The sequence below is a fragment of the Anabrus simplex genome, chromosome 2 (genome assembly GCF_040414725.1).
Source record: "Anabrus simplex isolate iqAnaSimp1 chromosome 2, ASM4041472v1, whole genome shotgun sequence".
NCBI classification, from domain to species: Eukaryota; Metazoa; Arthropoda; class Insecta; order Orthoptera; family Tettigoniidae; genus Anabrus; species Anabrus simplex.
In genome coordinates, this window is record NC_090266.1 from 1,007,604,517 (window position 1) to 1,007,616,371 (window position 11,855).

Genomic DNA, 11,855 nt, shown 5'->3' on the forward strand with positions numbered 1-11,855 from the left:
AGATGGTTTTCCGTGGTTTCCCATTTTCACACCAGGCAAATGCTGGGGCTGTACCTTAATTAAGGCCACGGCCGCTTCCTTCCAACTCCTAGGCCTTTCCTATCCCATCGTCGCCATAAGACCTATCTGTGTCGGTGCGACGTAAAGCCCCTAGCAAAAAAAAAAAAAGGGGAGGAGGTGGTATTTTGACACAGGAAACATTCAAACAAGAATTGAAAGGAATGTGTGATGATTGTTGACTGGCAAAAATTAAAACCTATGTTGAGAATCTGGGTATGGGGGACCCAATACTCTGCCCCCCCCCAGGCAGTGGTCGCTGCATGGAGGGTCTATTTTACCTATCACAGCATGTTTGTTTATTTTAACTGTATATTTGTCTTGTTCACTACTAACAACACAGGGTCCAAGTTGGAGGTGACCTCTGTATAGACCCTTTGGAAATAAATAAAATAAATAACCATATCAAACAGTAGTGGCAACTCAATATCAGCTGAAGGAGTTCAGTTTTTTCAAACCCTAAAACATGAGCATTTCCTGACCAAGTTAATTACAGTTCAATACACTGGGTGATACAACAGTGGAGACATCTAGTGAAGTTATATAAAACTTAGTTGGTATCATTGATTTCAAGCCGCCGTCTTTAGATTACACTGCTGTCAGTTGATGAAGCAGGAGTTCAGACTCGGAGAGTGATCTACTATTGTCACATGAGCTTTCGATATTGTATGTTTTCAAATTTAGTTTTCTTCCAACTCTCCTATATAGAGCATCTAAGGTAAAGGGAGTACTTCTTCCTTCTTTCACGACTCCTCCTTGTCTTGTTCTTCCAAGCGATAATTCCTTTACAATTTCTTCCCATTTTTATAATCATCTTCACAATTTTCCTTTTCGATATGGACTTAAAACAATCGTGCTGTAACCTTTCCCCACCACATCCAGAAAAATATGCTAATTTACTTCAATTACCTTGTCATCTACACATCGCACCACTACGCATTGCCACCAGCAATCAACTGAATGTTCCACTTCTCCTCTAAGCTCCTTGCTATGACATCCCGAAATCACAGCATGTTCTCAAAAAGACTTTAACCTTCGACATATTCTAGTGCTTTCCTTCAGTGACACTATATAAACCAAGCTGCTCCACTTGCACCTCAGTTGAGTTTTGACTCCGGTGTTGGCATGGAGGGCTCCTGCTGCATCACGTATATTTATATGCTTTTATTTTATCCTGACAATCTGGACTGCTACATTGTGCTACTGGGTGAGCAAAGCTATAAAATATCAGAAGTTGTGTTGGGACTTAAATTCTCAGAGCCCTTCAGCTCCAAGTTTTAAGTTTATAAATAGTTTTCATTTCTACCCTGTTTGAGGTTAATTAAAATTTAAAATGAATTGCCTCCCTAGCAGCATTAACCTATGCTAACATGATATCGTATTAGAAATAGACCAAGGATATTTTTCTGAAGACATCATTTTTAAATGTGTATATGAACACTAATCTCGTTATCGCCACTACTAATACATAAATTACTACATTGCCTCTACTGTGAAATGGTAGGATATCTAGGGAGCCAATGTTTCTTTCTGATCACATTTGCAGTTATTGCTCTGTTGCCTTTTCCTGCGAACTGTTTTTCTTGTAAATTACATGACCACTTTCTGCTAGTCTGGAATAATGTGGCCAATTTTTGCTGTATAAAACACTCTGAAATCCCACTGTTAATATTTAGTCGGCCATGGCAGCACGTGGCGAGACGACAGCGCGGTGAAACGCATTAACTTGCAATATTCGCCACTCGTAGCGCAGTGGTGCATTTCTCCCATCAGCGCACAGAGCCTATAGGGTTCAGTATTTTGTTGAACTGTTTCCGGCTGTTCATTCTTTGTTATTTTGACTCATTTGGAAGGAATTTTGTGTAAATTTAATCGTTCCTTCTTTTGTATCTTTTTCAACGTACAGGTTGTTTAATAATTGCTTTTATACGTGGCTGGTTTTTCTTAATATTAACTCATTGTAACTTGATTCACATGTTTATCATTCAGAACAGACTTTGAATCTTTGTCCTTTTTGTTAATATTATTGTTATTTTTTGCTAATTCTGCTTGTTGAATTGAGATTTTCATTCAACTTTTCTTGTCATCTTGAACCTACCATGGATGCTTCTTCATTCCCCAGTCGCTTCTCTAGCTCTCATGTTATGGAATTTTTTATTATTATTATTATTATTATTATTATTATTATTATTATTATTATTATTATTATTATTATAAGTCGCCATAAGACCTGTCTGTGTCGGTGCGATGTAAAACAAAATGCAAAAAAAAAAAAAATTAAAATTATTTTGTGTGTGTGTCAACTAACTGATTCATCATTGCCGAGCCAAAACTACTGGACATAAAGAAATGAAATTTTGGGGATACAAACTGGAGTGTAAGTGCTCACAAGGGAAGATCTCTGGATATTCCGTCGCTAAGGGGGGGGGGGGGTGAATTTTTTAAACGAGAATATCTGTTATCTCAAAAAAAAGTTTACAGACAAAAAAAATCAATATTTGGAATCTCTCTGAGGAAACACATATTTTTTTGTTTTTGGAAAATCCCATTTGGGGGGTGGGTGTGATAAAAGGGGAAAAGGGGGTTGAATGACTTTTGTGAGGATACTTATATCTCAAAAACTGAAGATGTTACAGACATGAAAATTGTTACTGGAAATCTACTTTAACAACTAAAGGAAAACACATTTTTTGTTTTTGGAAAATCCATTTAATGGGGGTGAATAGGAGTGACAAAGTTAGTGAATTACAGAAAAAGACTATATCTACAGTATATCTCAGAAACGTAATGTGTTACAGGCATGAAAATTGGCATTTTGGAATATCATTTAAAATTAAAGAAACATGTAGTTTTGTTTTTGTTTTTGGAAAACCCACTTAAGGGGCTGAAAATGGGATTGAAACCCTTTTATTAGGATACTGATATCTCAAAAACAGAAAATGTTACATACACACATACATGATATTTGTTATTTTGAGTCTCCATTTAAAATAAAGAAATACATATTTTTTTTGTTTTAAAGAAGTCCACTTGGGGGGCGGGGGGGAAGAATTGAAAAATTAGTTGAATTATTTGTTTGAGATTACTTATATCTAAAAAATCTAAAGATGTTACAGACATGAAAATTGGTATCTGGAATCTCCTTTAAAAATACGGAAACATGCATTTTTTTGTTTTCAGAAAATCTACTTAAGTGGTGGCGGTGAGTGGGTGTTTGAAAATTAGTAAAGTACAGGAGTTATATCTCAGAAACTGAAGCTGTTATAGATGTGAAAGTTGGTATTTTGAATCTCCTTTAAAAATAAAGAAACACATATTTTTTGTTTTTGGAAATTCAACTTAAGTGGGGAAAGAGGTGGAAAGAACTGAAGAAGTTGAATTCATTTTATGAGGATACTTATATCTCAAAAACTGAAGATGCTACAGACGTGAAAATGGGTATTTGGAATCTCCTTTAAAAATGAAGAAATATGTATTTTTTTGTTTTTGGAAAATCCACTTATGGGGCTGAAATGAATTGAAAAATGGGTACTGGTAATTCTACAGTATATGTCAGAAACTTAACATGTTACACACAAAAACTTGGTGTTTGGAAAGTCCTTTAAAAATACAGGAACATGTACTTTTTGGTTTTTGGAAAAGGCACTTCACAGGGGTGTGGGGGGAGGGGGAGTGAAAAGAAGGCTTGAATTATTTTTTATGAGGATACTTACATCTCAAAAACTGAAGATGTTATAGACGAGAAATATTGTATTTGGAACATCCTTTAAAAATAAGGAAACATGCCTTTTTTTGTTTTTGGAAAATCCACTTTGATGGGGGTAGGGGAAGGGTTGATAAAGGGGTTGAATTTTTCTTATGAGGATACTTACATCTGAAAAGCTGAAGATGTTACAGATTTGGATATAGGTATTTGGAATCTCCTTTAAAAATAAAGAAACATTTTTTTTCTTTTCGTTTCGAGAGAAGATTGTTTTTCACATGTAGAGTTCTATGTCGCATGGTCGTCTTAGCCCCAATAGGCAATGCCACAAACATGGTTTACAAAGAGTTTGTGGGGTAAATGAAACTCAATTTTTTGATGAGTTTCTATATTTTAAGGTATTTTGAGATAATATGTTAGTACAGTGCAAAGGAACAATTACTTTTATCAAATTACGAAATCCATGCGAGCAAAGCTACGGGTAACTGCTGGTTATTACATATTATGAGTTTTGCCCTCTAAGGAGCATGTAGAAATATCATTTAGCACTGGACTTCTTGTTCTTCATATCCTCCCAAAACCTTCTTATAATTATTGCTGTTACCTGCCACAAACTACTGGGTATGTAACAAGGATAAATTTGTATTCTGACAACAATGATACCAGAATTCTCTTCTTTTTTAAATTTTATTATAAATTGGTAACATTGATAGACAGCGACTGTACTGATTATTGCATAAGACCAATTTAATGTTTTTTCCCGTATTGAACTTGCTACTAATAGTTACAAATTCTTGTTTTTATATCCACCTTATTCAATACATACAAATGTTTATTGTCTCTAAAATGACAAGAAGAATCTGCAAGAATTTGTAACTATTTGAACTGATTATGCCAGAGCTCATCGCTAATTGCAATTTACCATTGCTAACAGAGCTTTTACCACCACTAATGCTATTTTGAACATCAGAATGACAAAGTAAACCATCGGCAGTTAACACAATTGAACAATATTTCGATGTTTAGCAATCCTCCACATTGATATGGACTAAGCAGCAAAAGTCCAAATTCATGAATTCTGTTATCATATTTGGAGCTGTGAAACCGACTGCAAAAAAGACGTAAATTATCAGAAATTGGATTCTCTATAACTTTTGTTATGTAGTTCTTTTCGATAGGACTAATAACATTGGTATTTAAAAATTAAATTTTAGGTGCCTTCCCCTTATCTACCATTTCATCCAGTGTGAATAAAATGATTTATAGCCTGCACTGTAGTTCCCTATTTGCCGACTTTACATATTGCTTTTCATTAAATTCTGCTCACCCATTTTCTTGTGATTTACTGTTGATATGGACTTAGCGACAAAAATCGAAATTTGTGAATCTCTCATATTATAGCTGGTATGATAAAAAGAATATAAAACATAAAAGATCAGAAATTTAATTCTTTGTAACTTGTATTTATTGATAGGACCACTAATAACATAGATTTTGAGAATTAAATTTTAGGCCTTCGTCTAAACTGCCATTTCACTCAACGTGAATGAAATTATTTATACTGTAGATTTTAGTGCCTTATTCCCTGGCTTTACATACCTACTTTCATTAAATTATCTTCAGTCCTTTTCTTGTCACTCACTTACAGGCAGACAGAGATGACAATAAATTAAAAAGTGCATTTCCTTGTGACTGTGGACACGACCGATTAATTTCGGAGCAATGTGCGGACAAAATTCTTTATTATATGTATAGATATGTCGGATTTATTGCAGCGAGAAAAGAACTCTCCTGTCGAAATGACTGGTTTGGTTCTTCTAGTGTTAATGTAGAAAATTCAATTGTTAAATGGAGTTCCTCAGGTAATATTATTCGCTTCATTTTACAGTAAGCATTGTTTTTTGCTATTGGCTTATGGTCGTATGGCGACGATGGGACAGAAAAGGGCTAGGAGTGGGGAGGAAGCGGGCATGGCCTTAATTAAGATACAGCCCCAACATTTGCCTGGTGTGAAAAATGGGAAACCACGAAAAACCATCTTCAGGGCTGCCGACAGTGGGGTTCGAACCCACTATCTCCCGAATACTGGATACTGGAAAACATGGTGGGGAACCAGCTGGAGAGGTACAAGGGCAGAAAGAGTGCAGAGAAGTTATTTGTACATTTCACAAGGAAATAAAATGGCCTGGGGTGGATTCCACCCCATACGCGCGTGTTTGAGGTTTAAGTGAGTATATTGCAGGAAGTGAACATCGATGATATTTACCTGTCCTGGACGATTTAGTTTACAAGAAATGTTATTTTCTCCCTGCTTACCTACTGTAATATTTTGTCTTTTGTATCCCATTCACTGGAACTTGGCAGCAAATAAGTGTTCAAGTGGAAAAGTGGTACGTTCATATGTATTTCGCTGTTCTAAATATGTTTAAAATTAGAAATCCAACCTTTTTTTTGAGATGAGAAGTTTGATCCAAACACACTCTAGGCATTTTGTGATTCCGCACCGCTAGTCCAGGGACTCATTTCCTAATTATTTCCCTACGTAATTACTGTTATAATTTAGTAGATACCATATTATCTCAGAATATAAAACAGTATTCATACTAAGCAAGTTGATGTTTGATGACCACATAATTATCTTCTTGCCCTTGAAATAAAGCAGTGATAAATTTATTCAGGTTCATTTTATGCAAAATCTACACATGAAGTAGACTCACACCGTAGTCATTCCATCATTCTTTATGTAATAGTAGTAGTAGTAATACCATAGCGCATAAGACTTCTATCAAAGGTGTTGTGAGCATTTCAAATGTGGAGCACTAAAGAGGCCTTTTTGCAAGTCAACTTCTAAAATGAATGCATTCTTTCCAATATGATGGGGAGACCTAGTGTTTACAGCACTATGTCTTCTGGTATGGGCTAGAACAAATTTGTTACTTTTATTGCTCTGTCTCAGTTCCATCCTTTGCTTTGATGATATGGAACTGACTGAGGTACAAGCAATGCTAGTATCTCATTTGTAAATGATGTGAAAATGTTGCTCATAGGGTCAGTTGCTGCATGTATTTCAATGGGCTTTGCAGACTGACATGCAGTAGCAACTTCTGACTTGGTGAGGAAAGCGGCAGTAAACTACAGTACATCACCTCTCCTCTCATTTCCCTCATAAGCCTCATCAGTGATGCCTAGGCCATTTATGGCAGCTGATGGCAGACCTGTGCGACTCGTTGGCTGAACGGTCAGCATACTGGCCTTCGGTTCAGAGGGTCCCGGGTTCGATTCCCGGCCAGGTTAGGGATTTTAACCTTAATTGGTTAATTCCAATGGCACGGGGGCTGGGTGTATGTGTTGTCTTCATCATCATTTCATCCTCATCACAACGCGCAGGTCACCTACGGGTGTCAAATAGAAAGACCTGCACCTGGCAAGCCGAACCCGTCCTGGGATATCCCGGCACTAAAAGCCATAAGACATTTCATTTCATGGCATAGCTGTTGAGGATCCAACTGGTCTTTGGTCTGAAAAGTCAACATTTCCAATGGGTCATTTTAATAGAACTTCAAATACCAATGTGTGTTGTATACTGGTAATTCTTGTACTCTTTCATAGTATACATGGGGATAACTAATAAGAAATACACTTTACAGTTACTTTTTTCCTCATACTTTATTTTTCTGTTGTTCAGGGATATACTCACTATTTATTTAGTCTGTACCGAGCTCGATAGCTGCAGTCGCTTAAGTGCGGCCAGTATCTGGTATTCGGGAGATAGTAGGTTCGAACCCCACTGTTGGCAGCCCTGAAAATGGTTTTCCGTGGTTTCCCATTTTCACACCAGGCAAATGCTGGGGCTGTACCTTAATTAAGGCCACGGCCGCTTCCTTCCCTAGCCCTTTCCTGTCCCATCGTCGCCGTAAGACCTATCTGTGTCGGTGCGACGTAAAACAACTAGCATATTTAGTCTGTAACACATCAAATGGTCATACAGGAAGAAAACTCTTAAACTGCCAAATGTTAACAGTGGATATTGTAGCAAAATATGCAGTCATTTATAGTGTGTGTCTGCTGTATTGAAGAATTTTTTTTATGGTTTGTATCTTCATTTTCTTCAGGTAGTGGAGTTTCTCCATTTGGTCGTTACCCGGCTGCTTTTAGTGGTCCTAATTCTGCATTTCCTGGTCTTGGAGCTTCTGTCTTTCCACCTCCGAGGGACATTCCACCACTAGGCCCAATGGGTCCTGTACATGATCCGTGGAGTCGGTATGTACTTATTGGACATGTATATTTTTTAACATAGGTGAAAAGTAGTTTAGTTCATAAAGAATGATTGTACTTTCAGATTTCAACCTATGGACCATTACAATGAAATTTATAAATTGCTTTCAGACTTCAGCGCACTGCTGGTGGTTTTCCAGCTTCAACTGCAAGTCCATGGAGTTTAAAACCTGAACCTAGTGCCCTGGAGAGGAGAGCAGAGCTTGAAGAGAGGGAAAGAGAGAGGGAGAGGGAAAGGGAGAGGGAGAGGTGTCGGAGGGAGAGGGAAAGAGAAGAACGTGAAAGAGAACGGCAGCGTGAAAGGGAGAGAGAAGAGAAATTGCGAAAATTGGAAGCTGCTGAACGGGAACGAGAACGTCGTGAAAAGGAGAAACGTGACCTCGAGAGACGTGAACTGGAAAGGCTACATCAGCAGCGTGCTGAGAGTAATAATAAAGCTATTTCGCGTGACCGATCACCACTACGAAATGGGACGACACCAGATGGCGAAGCCGTGAGAGTGAAAGAAGAACCTCGCACAGGCAAGGAGGATGATGTAGTTCTGCTTGGCCGGCCCACGGCAGCTGCACCAGCTGATGCCCGCTATCACGCACACCATTACCTTTCCCGCCACCCTCATAGTATCCCCCCTCCTCCCACGATCTTGGACCGCTCGAGAGCAGTACCTCCTTCATTAGCAGGTCCACCAATGCCCCCTCACTTCGCTGCAGGTCCTGGTGCAACTTGGCCTGCAAGTGACCCCTTTAGGGACAGTGCATATAGGTTTGAGCCTATGCTAAGGTTTAATCCACTTATGGCTGCAGCCTTAAGGGCAGATGAAGAAGAGCAGAGAGCAAAACTGTTCCAGACATTTCAGCCGCCCGCAGGACCCCATCTTCGTGCTAAGGCACCAAGCCCATCGGGACCACTGCAAAACAACCATCATCTCCACCATCGTGCTGGGCCTGGCCCAGGGACTCACAAGCTTACGTGTCCCACACCGCCTTCAGCCAGGCCACTCGATGCTTCTCATGTGGTGGTGGACTTGCATAAGAAAGAGGAGTCCTCGCAGTCTCGATGATAACCGCTCCAATATGTGTGTGTGCGTGTGTGCGTGTGTGCGCGCGCAAATTTGTATGTATGTTTGTTTGTATGTATGTGCATGAATGTGTGCACACTTTAGCTTCATGAGGCCATCAAGCAGAATTTCGTATCCACTGAGCATATTTTTGTTAATTTATTTTTATATTTTATTTATACGAGCATTGTTCTACCATAAAATCATTATCACAAAAAGTAAGTATTGTTGTTGTTATTGTTGTTTCTTTTTTTTTAACCAGCAAATTCTTCCTGTGGGCCGCATGAAGCCCATATTGTGCTAACCAAGTCATTGTGTGATTTTTGACTGACATAATAGAACTCGTGTCCGTCTGTGTGCTTATTTATTTTACTACGAGAAGAATGATTGTGATGAATATAAATAAGTTAAATAGACTTTTGTCTATGCACCCCGTAAATACATCATAATAAATCTTTAGTTTGAATTTTTCTCGACCAAATCGATCAATTCAAACATAGTTATTGATTTCTGTTCATAATAGAAACAGGATAAAAAACATTTTTAGCGAGTGAGTAATCTCAGTCATATTTTTGAGCGGAAATATTGTTAATTTTTGTTCACAGATTTACTGTATGTCTTTCAGAACGACTTGAAGGAGATAATAGAAATATCTTTCAGATAATAAACTTCAGATGAAGACTTTTTGGTCTTCATACATGAATTATGGAGTTAAATTGTTTCTTAGTTGCTTAAATAGGTGCTGCCTTGTGTTGTGTCGTCCTGCAATTTTTATAATCTCGAGAAACATTCAAAAGTAATAGCATTTAATGAGGCTGTGGTCCATACATTAATTGTACACCTATTAACACTTGCAGTACAGTTTGTTTACAGCCAAATGCATATATTGCTAGTGGTGTAAACATACAGAAGAATTTTTCACCAAGGAAAATTTTGAGTTATATACATGTAATGAAGTAATCGGTAATATGCTTTGTATTTAGAAATTGAAATGGTTATTAAAGCTAAGTATTGTTTTATATTCCATCACTAAAATTTGGCTGTTTACAAAGACACACCAACATACGCAACACAAGTTTGGGACCTCAGTATGGAGAGGAATTAAAAATTCCCTTGCCTGAACATCCCTTAATTGTTTTCAAACAAAGAATGCTTGTAAAAAGAAGACTTAGACTTGATGTGAACATTCTTGTAATTTTTTTCGTATTTCAAAGCAACAATTTGTAGATAATTTTAATTAATTGTATTTTTTTCTCTGGTAGAGAAATCGCATAAAAGAAAAAATGAACTCGGCGGTTTCGAGTGAGCAATTTTTAATGTGATCCTTTGTAAAGGGATCAAATGATGTATAGCGTTTCTCTAAATAGAAACATAAAATGATGTTTCAAAAGTAACGGAATCTGTGGATTTTTTTTTCTTTGTATTCCTGCATTATTCATATCTTAAGCCTTGAACCTTTCCCTGTCCTTGATACTTCACAAGCCATGGCTTGAAATTCCTCTTAGGGGGAATATTTCAAAAGATTTTCAATTCACAGTCGATTCCTATAATACCTATGCAAGTTCTAGTTTATAGTATTGTCGGTAAGTAAATTTCTTCTCCAGAACTGTGTTGAAATACTGTATATCCAAAGAATTCATGTACCATGTTGACTGTTACATAGTAGGAGTTTCAATGGTGTCGTAAGTTGAAAGTAATTACATGCTTTTTGACTGAACTCAAATTCATATTATGCAAGACGTGGATTGAAGTAATTGCTAATGAATATAACAATGCCTGGATGAAGGAATAAAAATGTGAAGTAAAAGGATCACACAATTCCAACAAATAATTATAATAACCGTAACAGTTAGAAAGTTTTTTGTTAGGGGAGATTTTCATAACGAACAAGTGGTCCAATGTTATTGCCCTGAAGTTCCGTTATTAAGTGTATGTATCATTAATACAGTCAGTACCTTTAGTTGTGCATCCTGTACCTCACTGAATGTATTGACAGGTATTTTAGGATCTCATCTCAGTGGAGCAACATGTGTAGTAGGACAGGCCAAGGTCTACTCCACTCCACCTTGCCTTTCAGGATAATAAAGAAGAAACTTATTGCAATTTAATTTCTTGTTCATTAATCACATTTTACTATGTCAATGACTGTAGAGCCTGGATTTGCATGTGAAATGCATATTCTTTTGGCATAAGTTCAATTACTGCGTCACTTTTTCAGCGGAGACATCTAGGCGTGATTGCACTGTCCTTTGTTTCTTTCTCGCAGACTTCTCGTGGTCGACATGATTGTGCAGTATGCAAGGCTGCCAACTCTTTAACTTTAATTTATCATTCAGGCTAGTGACAAAGCCATTGGTCTGGATTGGTTAGGTCCGGCTAGTGACGTAACCATTAGTTGTGTTTTTATTGTGCGCAGGTTAGTAACAGAATGCATTTGACATGATTTCTGAGAATGACATCATATCCAATTGTATCTCAGCCAATGGAAATGCTACTGCGTGCTTCAGCAATGTAGATTGGTTTGTGCTAAATTACATTAGATCATACAAGTAAATGTACTTCTGGGGGCTGGTGGGTGGGTTCCTGGCTGTCGTAGTGAACACTTCTCCCCTCTGCAAGGTATTCCACATAAGATATTTACTATTTCATATCCATTGTGTTTTAAAACTTAGGATGCAGTTACTGAATTTCTACTGTTCTTTTAAAAAATATATATATTTTTCAAGGTACATAGTAGTAATGATACACTTTGTAAGTCATTCC

The 11,855-nt window shown here is 37.5% G+C and overlaps 1 protein-coding gene across 3 annotated transcripts in view; it reads left to right on the plus strand.

Annotated features, from left to right (window-relative positions):
* The window catches only part of tay (tay bridge), a 942,824-nt gene extending 932,343 nt beyond the window's left edge, over nt 1-10,481 (plus strand). For all 3 annotated transcript variants that reach the window (XM_067141886.2, XM_067141887.2, XM_067141888.2), the window contains 2 exons: nt 7,873-8,020; nt 8,147-10,481. In XM_067141886.2, the coding sequence (XP_066997987.2) occupies nt 7,873-8,020; nt 8,147-9,095 (1,097 nt within the window). In that variant the 3' untranslated portion in view covers nt 9,096-10,481. The remainder of the gene's footprint in view (nt 1-7,872; nt 8,021-8,146) is intronic.
* Nucleotides 10,482-11,855: the final 1,374 nt, after the last annotated feature.